Raw genomic sequence first — 17,049 nt, 5'->3', positions numbered from 1 at the left:
AGAAGCATAAACTGTACATATCAACAGTAACAAATAACCTGTTCTTTTTCTAAGATTTTGACAGTGGCTCTTATTAAATTGTGAGTGTGACATCTACAAATCTATATACATTCAAATAACCATACAATCTATTTTGCATCGATTCCAGCCTTTTGATTGATTTAGTTATTTCTAGCAATCTTGCCTATTACTTCTTCATGCTGCTTGTTGCTGTTAAAAGTTCCATGTTTTTCCCCCCACCAAGCTGCAAACAACCATCCTGTGAACTATACACAGTATAATATGATGTGTCAAGAGAACAGCGAGAACCTAACCCAAGGATTCTCAAATTCCCATGCCACAAGACTCTATCAGCCCCGTTAAAACACAGTATAACTTCTCTGACACTGATATTCTAAAAAGGACCTGTTACCTAATTGTAACTGAATAGAATCATACAATCATAGGACTGGAAGGGACCTCGAGAGGTCATCGAGTCCAGCCCCCCACCCTCAAGGCAGGATCAAGCTCTGTCTACACCATCCCTGACAGATGTCTATCTAACCTGTCCTTAAATATCTCCAGAGAGGGAGATTCCACCACCTCCCTTGGCAATTTATTCCAATATTTGACCACCCTGACAGTTAGGAATTTTTTCCTAATGTCCAATCTAAACCTCCCTTGCTGCACTTTAAGCCCATTACTCCTTGTCCTGTCCTCAGAAACCAAGAGGAACAAATTTTCTTCTTCCTCCTTGTGACACCCTTTTAGATATTTGAAAACCGCTATCATGTCCCCCCTTAATCTTCTTCTTTCCAAACTAAACAAGCCCAGTTCATGAAGCCTGGCTTCATAGGTCATGTTCTCTAGACCTTTAATCATTCTTGTAGCTCTTCTCTGTACCCTTTCCAATTTCTCCACATCTTTCTTGAAATTTGGCGCCCAGAACTGGACACAGTACTCCAGCTGAGGCCTAACTAGTTCAGAGTAGAGCGGCAGAATGACTTCACGAGTTTTGCTTACAACACACCTGTTGATACAACCTAGAATCATATTTGCTTTTTTTGCAACAGCATCACACTTTTGACTCATATTCAACTTGTGGTCCACTATAACCCCTAGATCCCTTTCCGCCGTGCTCCTTCCTAGACAGTCGCTTCCCATCTTGTATGTATGGAACTGATTGTTCCTTCCTAAGTGGAGCACTTTGCATTTCTCTTTATTAAACTTCATCTTGTTTACCTCTGACCATTTCTCTTACTTGCTAAGGTCATTTTGAATTATGTCCCTATCCTCCAAAGAAGCTGCAACCCCACCCAGTTTGGTATCATCTGCAAACTTAATAAGCGTACTCTCTATCCCAATATCTACATCATTGATGAAGATATTGAACAGTACAGGTCCCAAAATAGACCCTTGAGGAACTCCACTTGTTATCCCTTTCTAGCAGGATTTAGCACCATTAACAACAACTCTCTGACTACGGTTATCCAGCCAATTATGCACCCACCTTATCGTGGCTCTATCTAAGTTATATTTGCCTAGTTTATCAATAAGAATATCATGCAAGACCGTATCAAATGCCTTACTAAAGTCTAGGTATATGACATCTACCGCTTCTCCCTTATCCACAAGGCTCGTTATCCTATCAAAGAAAGCTATCAGATTAGTTTGGCATGACTTGTTCTTCACAAACCCATGCTGACTATTCCCTATCACTTTATTACCTTCCAAGTGTTTGCATAGGATTTCCTTAATTACCTGCTCCATTATCTTCCCTGGGACAGACGTTAAACTGACCGGTCTGTAGTTTCCTGGGTTGTTCTTATTCCCCTTTTTATAGATGGACACAATATTTGCCCTTTTCCAGTCTTCTGGTATCTCCCCTGTCTTCCATGATTTTTCAAAGATCATAGCTAAAGGCTCAGATACCTCCTCTATCAGCTCCTTGAGTATCCTGGGATGCATTTCATCAGGACCTGGTGACTTGCTGACATCTAACTTTCCTAAGTGATTTTTAACTTGTTCTTTGTGTATCCTATCTTCTAAACTTACCCTCTCTCTGCTTGTATTCACTCCGTTAGGCACACCTCCAGACTTCTTGGTGAAGACCGAAACAAAGAAGTCATTGAGCATCTCTACCATTTCCAAGTTTTCTTTTACTGCTTCTCCCTCCTCACTGAGCAGTGGACCTACCCTGTCCTTGGTCTTCCTCTTGCTTCTAATGTATTTATAAAAGGTCTTCTTGTTTCCCTTTATGCCTGTAGCTAGTTTGATCTTATTTTGTGCCTTTGCCTTTCTAATCTTGCCCCTGCATTCCCGTGTTGCTTGCCTATATTCATCCTTTGTTATTTGTCCTAGTTTCCATTTTTTATAGGACTCCTTTTTTATTTTGAGATCATGCAAGATCTCCTTGTTAAGCCAAGCTGGTCTTTTGCCGTATTTTCTATCTTTCCTACACAGCGGAATTGTTTGCTTTTGGGCCCTTAACAACGTCCCTTTGAAATACTTCCAACTCTCCTCAGTTGTTTTTTCCTTCAGTCTTGCTTCCCATGGGACCTTACCTACAAGTTCTCTGAGCTTATCAAAATCTGCCTTCCTGAAATCCATTACCTCAATTGTGCTGGTCTCCCTTCTACCTTTTCTTAAGATCATGAACTCTATTATTTCATGATCACTGTCCCCCATACTGTCTTCCACTTTCAAGTTCTCAACTAGTTCCTCCCTATTTGTTAAAATCAAATCCAGAACAGCTTCTCCTCTGGTAGCTTTTTCAACCTTCTGAAACAGAAAGTTGTCTCCAATGCAGTCCAGAAACTTATTGGATAGCCTGTGCCCCGCTGTGTTAGTTTCCCAACATATGTCTGGATAGTTGAAGTCCCCCATCACCACCAAATCTTGGGCTTTGGATAGTTTTGTTAATTGTTTAAAAACAATTGGAAGGAGTGCCTATTTGTAAGACTTTCTGAAAAAGTGATTTGCAAGAACTTTCAAAAAGCTGTCAAAATCCATCATGAAGAGCTTATTTAAAATCTACTTAGAAAAATAAAATATTGATTGTGTTAACGAGAAACTTGGCATAAGTTGACCATTGTATCAAATATTAGGATCAGTCCTACAAAGCCAACTCATATGGCCAGGCCTTACTCTAAGCCAGTGCTGGGCAACCTGTGGCCCATCTGGGTAACCCACTCACAGGCCATGAGACACACTGATGATATTGACTATCCTCAGGCACTGCACAAGCAGCTCCCACTAGCTGCAGTCTGCTGTTCCCAACCAATGGGAGCTGCCCGGAAAGAGCAGGCCACAGGGATTTGTTGGTTGAAGCTTCCTGCAGCTCTCATTGGCTGGGAATGGCAAACCACAGCCATTGGAAGTGCCTGCAGATTGGCTGCCTGCAGATGGTCAACATCGGGAAAAAGGCTTGTGGTCTGCCAGCAGCTTACCCTGATAAGCTGCATGTGGTCTGTGAGATGCAAGTTGCCCACCACTGGCCTAAGCAATCGTTGCAGGATCGGGCCCTTAGTTCTTCTGTCCATGAAAATGATCAAATTCTTTTTTTTTAAAGAGTAAAGATATTAACTTTTTGAATATGACCACCATTTTCAAACCAGGCTGCCTAGACAGCAGATGACAAGATAATGGTTATTCTTCAAGTATGCATGCGGAGTATATACATTAATGAGCTGCCACCTAAGACGACAAAAAACAACAACCCAACAGATGATTTCCATGCTGGTGTCCCCAAATGAGCACTGTGCTACCCAGACCAAATGAGAAAACCTAGATTTTTCTCAATGGCAGGAAGAAGGAAGTGAGGCGGTTAAAATGCCTCATGTTGATGGAAAGATCATAATCATTTTTTCCGACAGCCTTAACAAGCCAAACATTTAAAATGAATGGCTATTAAGATGGACTTCTCTCTACAGACTAACTTTACTAACCAGATAAAGTAAGAGTTCTAATTATATTTTATATCCTACCTATATGACCTTTTAATCTGATTAGGGTTTCATTCCTCCTCTAAATGTGCAAGATGGATTATCTGTAATAAGAGTCATAATCAATTATTCATCCCACTGGAATGAATTACCAATTTAACTAAGGTACCCAAAAATCTCTTAACTTCTTCTCATATTTATTCACTGTGAAGCGAGACAAATACACCTTTAAGCAGTCTGTAAAGTATAATAAAGTAGAGTCAGTCAAATACATTTGTGATTTATTAGTTCATTATGCTCTATCCTTTAACTAAGCACCGAGGACACACATGTATATATACATTGGGTCTGCTACCAGGTGTTCAGCAAATAACGACTGCATCATTAGCAAATGTTTAACAAGATCTATTATTTAAATAAGAAATATCTCAGTGCCCAAAATCAAGCAATCATGCTATTCCTATCTTCCCATCACAGGCATGAATAAGAGACAAAGACCTCAATGGGTGCTTAACGAGATATGGCTTGAGACCCACCTCCAGGACCAGCCCTGTCCTCCGACAAAGAACTGGGTAGGAACACGTGGTGCTCCTAATCTGTGCTTCATATATAATGCACTTGCCATATCCATTTATTTGCGGCACCTTGTTGCCACACTTCGACATGTTACCACAGAGGAGGCAAGAGAAGCTGCAACAGCTACTTAAATTCTGTCCGCAGCTTTCACAATGAAGCACAATTCTGAAAAGCACAGCCTTGTCTGGAAGAACATTTACTTCATGGCAAGCTGAGGTGTGAATCCCCAATGAACTAGTCTGCCGCAGACAAACTCTTCACATGGATTTCGTACTGATCATACGAAATCTCAAGGAGTATTTCGCAATCTGACTCTCTTTAAATACTCTACTGTTGCCCCAAACAAAACTGTTTAAATTTGGTTGCTTCATCATAGACAACAACCATAGCTCTGTCTTCAAACAAAACATGTTAACATTTAGGGAGGGCTCACACATTAATCTGGGGAAGCCTGGTCTGTGGGCCAGAGGAGTCAAGAGACCTGGACTCTATCCTCAGCTCAGCCCCATGCCCTTGAATGTTGGTAAGTTGTTTTCATTTTTGTTTCCCATCCCATCCTCTGTCTCTCTTGTGTCTTGACTGATCTCTTCAGGGGAGAGGTGGTCTCTCTCTAGGCGACTGCACAGAGCCTAGCAGAATTGGTTCCTGAGTTCAGCTGGGGCCTCAGGCACTACCATAAGAAAAAAAATAGTAATGCTGGGTTGACATAATTAGAGCTAGCTGCTGAAGCATCTGATATTTACATAATTTACTAGCTTGAAACTGCCTGACTTTGATGCCAAAACACAATCAGGGCACCGCTCAATTGTGTCTTGCTATTTATTCATGTATTTAGCATTTGCCTCATACAAAAGCAATGCTAAGTGTACAGTCCCTCATAGAATGTGGCTTTGCAACAAGAAATGAAGCTTTAGTGAGTGTGCACTTCTATAGTGAGTGTGCACTTCTATAGAACTTTATATCTTTCATGTGCTGCAAAACCCTCTAATTAATGCACAGGTTTCCTATGAGGAAGAGGAGTATTATAACCTACATTTTACCAATGGAGGAAAAGAAAACACACACAGAGGTTAAGGCCTAAACTTTCAAAAAGAATCCACCAATTCTGAGTTTCTGGATACCCAGCTGGCATTACTTCCCTACAGCACTTAGGTTTCTTAAACTGGTCTCCCAAAAACTGAGATGCCCAACATCAGGGGACATTGATAAAAAAATCAAGACTAAGTATTTGCTAATGACCTCTGTGGTTATGAGAGTGATGATGGTGATAAGGATTGGCCCCACGTCAAAATCAGGGTCAGAGTCTATATCAGAACTCAGGAGACCTTGGCTCTGGGTTGAGTTTAGTGACTACTAGGCATTGCTTCCTCTCAAAGGAATCCCCTATTTTTAGCATACAGCTAGTACAGCATGGACATTTTTCACTTCAACAGTTCTCCAACAATAGCTTTTCAAGGACCTAAAAATTTGTCCCATGCTTCACTCTCTTGTGGGAAAACACACAAGGCATAAAGAAAACACTTTGCCTGCTGGGCAAAGAAGAGCAGGGTAATGAGGTGTATAAAGGATGTATGATATTTGAATGAGAAAGCAAAAGGGTTGCTAATGACTACATAAGAATATGGTCCTCTCTACATTATCTCAAATGACATGCAATCTGACAATTCAAACAAATCCAATGCTAGCATGCTGTAATACATCTGTACCTGAGTGCTATTTACATTTCATTTTAACTTCACTGTATACACATTGATTCCGGTAGCTGGGAGAGCTGGGAAGGGCATCTGATCCTAAAGCTCAAAGGTCTGGCATCCTTACAACTTTGGAAAACTCTACTCCCAGTGATCAGCCAGTTACTTAAATACAGAAAACGACCAATAGGTTATCCTTCTACCACCCTGTGCTACACCTATGATGGGCTGCTGGTTAATGTAGCCCTTCTAAAAACCTTACATTCCATGTTCCAATCGCAGATTATAAAGATTCTTTATTACATAGAGATGCTGCTCAAACGGCAAAGAGGGAGCTCTGTTCCCTAAAAGCATGCTCATTCCCCTTTACTCCGATAGCCGCTACAGAACGGTGGGAGAAATGGTGGCTTAGCCTTGATTCCCCCCACTCTCAGCAATGAAGAACAGTGGAAGCAATATAAATAGCCACGTTGTCAGGGGATGAACCCATGTACAGTGTTCTCTCTTTGAGTCCATCATGTAGACGGAGCTTGGTCCTGCCTTGAGGGCAGGGGGCTGGACTCGATGACCTCTCGAGGTCCCTTCCAGTCCTATTATTCTATGATTCTATGTAGCACACTGATGTAGCCTAGAATATCCACTAAACTGCAAGTCTTACTCAAAGTCCAATGAGGTTTTTTTATCACCACAAGAATGAAAATGTTCTGCGGTTCATATTAAATTGTTAGTGACACCTGTGCATGTTACTGGATTAACCATAGGAGCCCATTCACAGACCAGGACCCCATTGCGCAAGGCGCTGTACAAACGAAGAACAAAAAAAGTCTCTCCCCGGCAAAGAGCCAGTGGACTTGACAGATACAACTGAGTCAACGATCTTTTGAAGAGGCATGCTAAGGAAAATAATCCAACTCCTCTGGCTCTGCAGAAATAACAGCATTGACACAACAGTAAAAACATTATGTTTATCATTAATCTAGAATTCTGAATACTCACAAGGCACGGGCCTGCTGAATACAAAAGCGACATTTTCACTGAGAAGCCAAACCTTTATGGTAAATATTGCTAGCGACCGGGCTGATGGGGGGTTTCTGAAATCATTGCTCAACACCTTTTTGAGTGTCTAGATCTGTATGTATTTGATTTACCAGGCTGGCACACTCTCACATAATAGTTCAGGAAATAATTGTGACCCTCCTGACTTGCTGCAGTTACTCAGTATGGGAACTCTCTGAGTTTTATGAACTGAACTAATATACTCCCACAAGATAAAGGCCAAGTAAATTAAACAATTTCCTGGCCCAACCGTGTGAAGTTTCAGTTTACTTTCTCTTCCCCAACACCAGAAATCTCTTAAAACACCTCAAACCTCTGTGATGGCTATAGAAAACAACAACTCCCTTCTGCTACTACATAATGGGGCACAACTTTAAGAAAACTCATATTCAGAATCCCTCAAGCCCAAATGATAAATTGAAGGCAAATATGTAATAAGCAAGGATAAACTATGTTACTTGCACATGAGGCACAGCTGGAAAATGAGTGAATTGCAAAAAATTTAATGATACTCCTTCTGAATTCTGTTCCCTGCCTCACCTGTCTAGAAAATGAAAAACCACAAGACCTCTGCTTCACACACAACTTAATGTCAAGGCACATCAATGCCATTATTTTTCCTTCACTGAGGTGGCCGGAGAGATGCAACTGACATAAGCAAACAGCAGTGATAGGAATAAGAATGCTTACTGCATATTCATAAAACAATAATCTGTTTGGACTAAGGAATGGCTGAAGGAAAAACAAATTAAGCTTCTCTTGGGTTTGACATTAATTATTCCCTTGATATGAGTTAGCAGATGTCAATCTAAAATATTTTGCTTGAAAAATATTTGCTTGTCGATATAATTTTTTGCATATATGACAAGTACGCTCTTGTTATATCAGTTGATTTGATGAAATTCTGTCATTGTCAATGACACCATTTTAAACAATAGGCGCTTCCGTTTTTGTTTAGCCTCTCTTTTCAGTGGAGTTATTACTTTTCAATGTATCGGTGCATTCAGACGCCATTGTTCTGGTCAGTGCTGGAAGTCTGTCACAGGCAGAAACAGAGCAGCTTATAATTTCTTAAAGGTCACTTTGTGTCTACCTATACAAGCATCACTACTCGGCTATCCCACTGTATTTTATCTTTCCTGTGTGAGAGGAATTTCACTATTTTGCAGGCTGGGAACAGAGATGCAAGGTAGATTAAGGCAACTTCCCCAAGGTCGCACTGAAGTCTGTGTCTAAACTGGGAACTGGACACAGTTCTCTTGAGTTCCAGTTCAATGCCCTATTCGGTAGACCATCATTCCTAGTAGGAACGTAAAATTCCTGTTAGTTAACCAGTTAACTCTGAGGTTTAACTGATTAAGCGGGATCCTGCACAGGGGGACTGGCAGCAGGAACCGGCAGCCCCAACCACACAGAGAGGGGAAGCAACTCCTGCTCGCAGCCACCTTTTACATGAGATGGCCAGGCTTCCGATCCCCGCCGGGCTGGAGCGGCCCTCTATCTGTGGTGGGCTACAGCAGGGAGTGGGTACCAGTTAAGGGTGATGCTTACCAGGTAGCCAGTTACCCATTCACATCTCTAGTTCCTACCCTGCCAATTGTGTTTAGACTTTCAAGTACACTGAGGTCCTGGTCCAGGACTCGGGTTCTTCAGCAGTACAGTAATACAAACAATCAATTATAGCAGGTCAGTGTCTTCCAACACCAGTGAGGACATAAGTCATGTTAGGAAAGAATGGAGAATGGTTCAGTGATCAGAACTCAAGCAAGGGTTTGCTGATCAGCTCATCGGGGGCTGCTGAAAGAGATTTTCAGCACTTCCGTGGCAATGAACATTGCAACTTCTTTTCCTCCTTACTTGTGAGAAAGAAGAGCAATGAAATCCCCAGCAGCTTAGAAAATGGGAATAGAAACCAGAACCCTCTCTTCTCCATGCAGGTAGCCACAGGAAAAGAGCTCAACTCCTGTCAAGGCAGATGCACCACAGGAATTTATTAAATGGAATCAAGTAAGTGGAGTCACAGAAACAAAAAAAGGTGTCTAGATTTCGGGCTGCTGGGGGGAAGGGGGCAGGAGGGGGGGAATTCAGCATCACTTCTGCAGCCAATCTGATGTATGCAGCAAGAAATAGCTGGAAGAGAGTAAGCAAGGCCAGAATAGGATGAAAAGCTCAAATAAGACTCAAATTTTGAAGAGGGTATTTCCATTTGAAAGACGATGGTTGGTATTTACCAAGAAATGTTACTGGTTTCTTTTTTTAAATGTTGCCCTTGGCAACAGTCAGACTTAGTGAAAGTGTCAAACTACGAGAACATCATGAGTTTCTCCTCAAACAAAATGTCCTCAGCATTGTTCAACCCACTTCCTTCCCCATTAGTTCCTCTCCCTCTCCCACTCCCCACTATTCTTCATACCAAACATACATTTCAAAAATATTTAAGGAGAGAGGCCAATTTTAAGGCATTTTGGATCATTTTCTGGAAGATTTAATTTCCTCAGGAGTCCCCAGTTAAAAATTCAGAACTATAGATTGTAGTCAGATGCCCTCAGGACACCTCAGGTGTATATAATTCTCAGAGGTTCTACTTGTGTTGGATATATTTGCCATCTTTAACAGGGGCCTGGAAACGCCCAAGATAATTTTTTCTTGTCTTGAATAGGGTCTGCAACAGATTACAGGTTGTAGGGTAATTAATAACTGACTCCAAGTACTGCACTAAACACAATAACCCATGGGATCAACGTTCAATGTCAGTTAAGAAATGGATGAGGCTCACTAGATCATCTTGCCCATCTTCCTGTCATTGCAGAAAATAGTATTTGGATTGTGGAAAGACCAGACATTAAAATATCATATGTTTGTTAAAGAGAAAAAATATATATAAAATATGTATTTTTTAAAATGTACAATAAAGCTTCTATGTGACCAAGCTGCACAGCAATAAGGGTGATCACGCACACACATACCATGATTTTAGCCTCTAGTTTGTCACAACCTGGTGCAATTGATTTGTGCCTGTGGATACGTCTACACAGCAAGTAGACACCTGTGTCTGGCCTGGAACAGCCAACTTGGGCTCCCTTTGGGCTGCAGGGCTCTTCCATTGCTGTATAGACATCAAGGCTGGAGCCTTAAGGATCATGTGAGGAAGTTGACACTTTAGTGAAAGAGCCCTGCAGCCTACAAACCCAAGACAGAAAACACAGGCCCACCGTGTGTTTTTCTTTGCTGTGTATCCTGTTTAATGGGAGACTGAAACACAGCCATATCTCCTCCGAAACCCAAACTGCATCTCACATACATTCTTCATACATTACCTGCTGAAAATGAAAGCTGACTTTCAGCTGCCATCATGCTGACTTGAAACAGTGACATTGGTGGCCATAGTGCCCAAAGGATAAAAGCTAAATCACAGGGCTGACGAGAGGTAGTTCAGAAGTGCCTCACTGAAACCAGACAAAGCCTCTCTAGGTGACTAAAACATAAAAAGGTGGGGCACGATGACTAGAGTGCAGGGACAGAGTCAAAGGAACTGAGGTTAATAATTTAAAAACAGATGACAGGAAATAATTTCGATATGATTCAAAATCGAAGTGGACAAAGCCAAAAAGACCACTTATATTTTTTAGAGAGCCTGACATGCCTATTAGTTAAATGCCCTAGGGCAAATAAATGTCCTGCTGAAAACTATTTTGGAAAAAGTACCTGCCCACTGGGATACTTGGGGAAGCAAAAGGAAATAGTTGGAACATGAACAGAAGAACAAAGGGGGAGAGATTAAACAAAATAGGAAATGTTCTACAAAGTAAGAAAACTCTTTCAGTGAAAAAGGAAGCAGAAAGACGATATAAAAAGGAAAGAAATAAAGGGACATAGCTCAAGGCTATGCATATTAAATGAAGAAAGGGAAAATGAAATTAAAAAATTAGAGACGTGAACTACAGAGCATTCAGTCTGGTGACTTGCGCATCTTGAACTAGACACATGGTAAAATAGCACAGAACTATTGGGTTCAGTGAGGGGACAGTTGGCATAAATCAGAGTAAAGGCCCGGAGTAGGTTGGCGACATGTTTAATGCTTCCATTGATGAGAGGTTCAGAAATGCCTATGAATAATATTAATTAAACGGGATACATGTCTCATCAACCTCAGCACATGCAGAGCACCTAGGAAATCTGCAGTGACAATCCAAGCCCGAGAGCATATTCTACTTTATTCTAATCATCACTGTGGCACATTGTTGAACTAAGACCACACCATACTTAGCTGTCAGTCTTTTGTTGCAATGTAATTGAGTCTCCAAATTTCTACCTCTGTTCAACCTGACTTACCATATTAGACAGCCATCTGAATAATACAGACAAATGTCAAACCCATCTCGCTCGCTCTCTCTCTCCTTTTTTAATATGAGACTGTAGTACTCATAAAAGCGAGGGAGGATCTAACAGTGCTGACCCATCTCAGGCATAGAGCGCTTAACTGTTCAAATCTTCCCTCAGATAATTCTGACAGCGCCTGTTCTCCTGCCTTCCCCACCCTGACCTGCAGTCCCTTGCTTTTCTACTTCTGTGTTCTTTTCTATTTCTGTGTCCTGACAATCAAGCTGATTTGAGTCATAAACTGAAAAATCCCTGACATGGACTAGGTCAAAAGGGATAATCCACTTCCTCTATTTGTAACCTTGGACATAACCTGAACCTAGGCCTTGAGAGATGAAAGATCAGGGCCCATCTAGCCCTGCCATGAGACTATAAACAACCTCCTTTATCCATTTCATTATGATTATTAATATAACTAAGGGGTCCCACACATGGTAGCTTGGGTAGGCTGAACTTTCTGCACATAACAGATGCTCCTGGCATCCTTCCCTCCATGGTCCCACAAGTTGCCTATGGATTATGCTCCCATCCCCCTCTTTTTCTGTGACTCTCCTACCTCCTCTAAATGTGTCTCTCAGCCCTACCAGAGCTCCCCATATCAGCACCCGTATACCCTGTTCCCACTTGCCCAATTCCAGGGTTCCCAGACCAGGTCTACACCATACCCAGTAGCTCCGCTTAAGGCATGCAACTTCAGCTATGTAGAATACATATCTGGAGTCAGCTTACTTTAAGCTGAGCCTGGAAACATCCCGCAGCAGGAGGCTGATGGGACCAGTCACTCCCGTTGCCTTCCCTTACTCCTGAGCAAGAGCAGGAGTACCGGATGGGGCATCCTCTAAGTTCAATTTAGCGAGTCTTAACTAGACTCGCTAAATCAAACTTGGAAGACCCATCGCGGCAGAGTTAATCTATCACGGAGTGAAGACGTGGCCCCAGTCTCTTCTTTTCCCCCGTACTAAGGTCCCTCAATATTTCCCCCTTTGCTGTCACATTTTGGGGTTCACCCATGCCAGGAAAGGTTTCCATCAGCACCTGCTCCACATCACTGGGGTCTTACTGCTCTGCTGCTGAGCCCTGAAGCAAGGAGCCACCCCACGAGTAAAAAGGTTTCACCACAGATTCCACCAGCCTAATGACTCCTTGCTGAGTGGCCCCCACAGCCTTTCAGGTCCCAAGCACAGCTCTATACCCACACAAACACATGATCTCATCCTGCCAATCAAGTTCAGGACATTACTAGCTTTTATAAGAAGACCGCACTTGGCACATTTTATACACCACACCACTGTTTTCAACCAGTTGATTCAATTATTTATGCTTTGGGGTTCAGATCTCTGCTCTCCCCATGCATTGTCTGGACCTTGACTGTCACACTGACACCACAGGTTGTGTGTGTCCCAATTCCATCCTTCATGCATTCCAGGCTCCTCCAGTCTCCTTATGCCCCCCATTCCACTCTAGTGCCCCAGGATGCCCTATTCTTCCATGGGAGGGGATCTGTGGGAACCCTAATTCACCCCTGCCCCATGCCAGAAGCTCTGACTGCCCTTCTCCCCTGCTTCCCATCATGCTAGGGGTTCTGTATGCCTCATTCCACCTGTATTAGGAACCCTTAGTCTGGACCCCTGCTGTGTGCATGTTCCTCTATGATAACTTCCCACTCTCCCTTTCTGCCCCACCCCAACCAGTCTTCTTTATTGCTGGGAGATCAGTCATACAGGGCCATCAGCACATTAAACTCCCCTGAAAGGAGGACCCAGGATGAGACAGGGAATTGTTTTGCTAAAAGGTATTAATACACGCCACTGACCAGCTGTTTGGTCCTAGACAACTGCAGAGGCTCTTGAGGAAACAGCAGTGATAGTTTGCTGGGTTTTCAGAGGTGCAACCTGTAGTAAGTTATCCTCTAGTGTACACAAGATCATTTATATTTATTCAGCATAGTACTGATTTTTGATAGACAAATGACTTACATGCCTGCATTAGGAAACATCCTGCACTAAGACAATTATTTTACCTTTGGATCAGCAGTGAGCAATTTGAAAGCCTGGTAGACTTGTGCTTCCTTCACACCTCCGCCAAGATCCAGGAAGTTGGCCGGCCTTCCACCATTAAGGGAAATTATATCACAAGTTGCCATAGCAAGACCAGCTCCATTCACTGTAATTGCAAGAATCAAATGCAGATATATTACAAAGGGAAATTCAGATGTGTGCAACACCAGCCCAAGAGAAGGACTAATCCTAAAATTTCACTTATTTCAACTCAGGCCAGCACCGGAAGGTTTAAGAGTAGCTTAGTAGATACAAATGACCAAAATGGTCATATGTAGGGTGCCCAAAGAAAAGGGATTTCATAATAATTAAAGAGGATTACTCACCACACACGTAATTGCACATAAATACCCCCCTCAGAGTAAAGGACAAAAATTCTTCTTAACCCATCTGGAACCCAAGAGAAAGTATCCTTCACTTATTACTGATCCCTTAATTCTTCTGCCACACTTACAAACCATGTCTAATTTCATTAACTTCCGTAAGACTCATACTGCATTACAAAATGTTTTAAAACTGAATATTCATTTTAACAATTTGGTTCAAATCATGAAAATTCTTACACAATGTTCAAAAAGTCTAATGCTTCCTTTTATTAACATATGTTTTGACACACTGGCATCCCATATCCTTTGCTACTTTAAATGCTGCTAGTGTTGCAAGTACATTAGCTCATCCGGGTGAGATGAATGAGAATGGTTTGGTACATTAAAGTTATTGCTTCTGAACAAAGTAAACCTTTTTATAGCACATGTGATTTTATGCTGGTTTCTATTGTCTGAACAGAACCATAACGATGAGGTCTCACTCAGGCACTGCATACGAAGATACTGATGGTTTAATGAGCTACACATTTTTTTAATGTCAGTTCCTTTAAAAGATTAAGACCAATGTAATGAACTGATTCTACTACAAGCTGAGGCTCTTTCAAGTAAGTGGAAAGAGCATAAATCTAAGCACTATAAACTGTGGGCAGTAACAAAACGTACGTTACCAGCATCGGTGGTTGAGTGCAACTGGCGCTGGGGGAGGCAGGCCCCCAGCCCCAGCTACAGCCCTGCCCCCTCTGCTGAGGCCCACCCCCATGGGCATGCCCCACCCCAGGGGAGGAAACAGGGCAGAGCGCCAAGCATGTCCTAGCCTCCCCGGAGCACCGGGGAGGGGCAGAGAGGCAAGGGGAGCACCAGGGACGGGAGGACCAGGGAGGTGTGCCGAAAACTCCCCGGCTTCCCCAGAACACCGGGGAGTGGCAGAGAGGTGAGGGGAGGACTGAGGAGCACTGGGGAGGGGAGGAGGCAGGGTAGTGTGCTGAATACTCTCCAGCTTTCCCGGAGCACCGGGGAGGGGCAGAGATGCATTCTGGGGGCAGTCTGTGAGCAGGGCCAGGATGGTGGTTTGGGAAGGCAGAGCCTTCCCATGCTTAAGCCACTGGATGTCCATGGTTACCACCACAGACCACTCCTCCTCCTCTGGAAGATAAATCATTTAGCTAATTTGGATCAAAAGTATAAAGTCATTTCTTTTTATAATAAAAAGTTCTGGCTTAAACAATTTACATGGAACTGAACACATTTTATGTCATGATTTAAATATTTCTTCTGTTTTACTTAACTGAAATTCCTTTTTTCATAGATCAAAGTTTTCAGCATTTACCAATTACTGTTTGTTAAAAGAAATACTGAAATGTCAAGAGCCAAATTTACACTGTGAGAAACCAAAGTTTAAATCCAATTTGATTTTATTCTTAAACAATACATTAAAATATGCATATGTTTGGATTGAATGCCTTTCTAATAGTACTTTCTGATTTTTTTTTAAAAAATGTCTGCACCCATTGTTATTATTTAGAAGGCTTATCTGGACAACCGACAATAGCAGCACTAAACATGCACAGGTTTACATTTCAACCTTACCTCTTTTAAAACTTATTAACTTTAACATTTAATACTTCAGCATGCTGCCCCTTCAATTTCAGCTTCCCATTTGCTCTTGCTAATACTGGCATTAGATACTACTCAGGTTGAACTTCTCTAGTTCAGCACACTCTGGTCTGGGAACATTCGTAGTCGGCATGATTTTACTTATCTAGATGTCCACTTATCGTGGGTGTAGCCATGTTTCCCCTGGTCCCATAAAGTTTGTTCACAGCCACCAGCCCTGGCTCTCAGTGTTCTGTGCTGTTATTTAGCTCTAATTTACCCCTAAATGTCTTCTAAGAGCCCAGTAAGCAGTGGAAGGTTTGGTAATGCAGCTAGACAATATTGACCGCCTGTGGTTCGGCAAATTCTCTGGTTCTTCACCAACAGGTCCCGAGGGTGCCAGACATAAGAGGTTCAACTTATATTACCTTCTAACAAAATTTGGGGAAGGGCAGGAAATATCAGCAAAACAATAAAAAGGACTATTCATGCAAAGTGCTTGTCAAAGAGTAGAATGAAAATCAGAATCAAGTGAATTTCACAAAGTATATATTGACCTTTAATTTCTTTCTGTCAGAGTAATACGCACTATATGACTAACAACTGACCAGTAAAAGAACAATCTTATGGGTCACTGGTAACAATACAGAGTCATCAAATAGAAATGTGGTTTTCAAGTTGGTGGGGTTAGTTTTATAAGGTCAGTGGTAATAAAATACAACCAGATCCTGAAAACACTTAGGACTGTGAATAATTTTATGTACTTAGATTATTACTCTGTTGTAATATTTCTGACAATATTCTCTGTAACTAAATATTAGTCAGTTAACACTGAAAGTTCTGAATTATTAATTGGTTACACTAGACACCAATAAAGACAGATTGCTTTTCTTACCAAAGCAAGCAATGTTTCCATCCAGTCCTATGTACTTTAAGTCATATTTGGCAGCTTCATTTTCTATTGGCTCGTTCTCAGATTTGTCATCCATGGCAAATATCTCTTTTTGCCTGAACTCGGCATTGTCATCAAAGTTTATCTTGGCATCAAAGCAAACAACTAAATGAAGGGGGAGAAAAAAATCAAATTACAGATACTGACTTGTCATTCACAAATTCTCCATAGCATATACAAGTGCAATATTCTTTCCTAATTATGTACTAAAGCTCTGATTCTGCTCTATAAAAATCAATAAAAGTTTTGGAAAGCAGGACTAGGTCCCTAAAACACATTTTTCCAAAGGCCAGGCTTGGGTAATGACTATGCACATTTCCCCAAACAATACTGTCAAAATGTCATAATTTATGGGCTGGGGAAACCCACTAGTAGAGGCAGGAGAATTGTTCACGTTTCATGCTTGTTTTAACTGCCCCATCCATGGTGTCAGTTATGATGGCTGTTTTCATAATCTTAATAGTTGTAGCTATGCCAATCATTTGACTCATTAGG

The 17,049-nt window shown here is 41.8% G+C and overlaps 1 protein-coding gene across 2 annotated transcripts in view; it reads right to left on the bottom strand.

Moving 5' to 3' along the window:
• SUCLG2 (succinate-CoA ligase GDP-forming subunit beta) overlaps positions 1-17,049 on the bottom strand; it is a 239,542-nt gene that overhangs the window by 69,055 nt on the left and 153,438 nt on the right. For both annotated transcript variants that reach the window (XM_075938556.2, XM_025183076.3), the window contains exons 8-9: positions 16,498-16,659; positions 13,647-13,789 (exon numbers count right to left, since the gene is read on the bottom strand). In XM_075938556.2, the coding sequence (XP_075794671.1) occupies positions 13,647-13,789; positions 16,498-16,659 (305 nt within the window). The remainder of the gene's footprint in view (positions 1-13,646; positions 13,790-16,497; positions 16,660-17,049) is intronic.

This window comes from Pelodiscus sinensis, chromosome 11 (assembly GCF_052426305.1).
Source record: "Pelodiscus sinensis isolate ZL-2025 chromosome 11, ASM5242630v1, whole genome shotgun sequence".
NCBI lineage: Eukaryota > Metazoa > Chordata > Testudines > Trionychidae > Pelodiscus > Pelodiscus sinensis.
The sequence above is the reverse complement of the archived record's forward strand: the minus strand, read 5'-3'. Positions and strand labels throughout refer to the sequence as shown.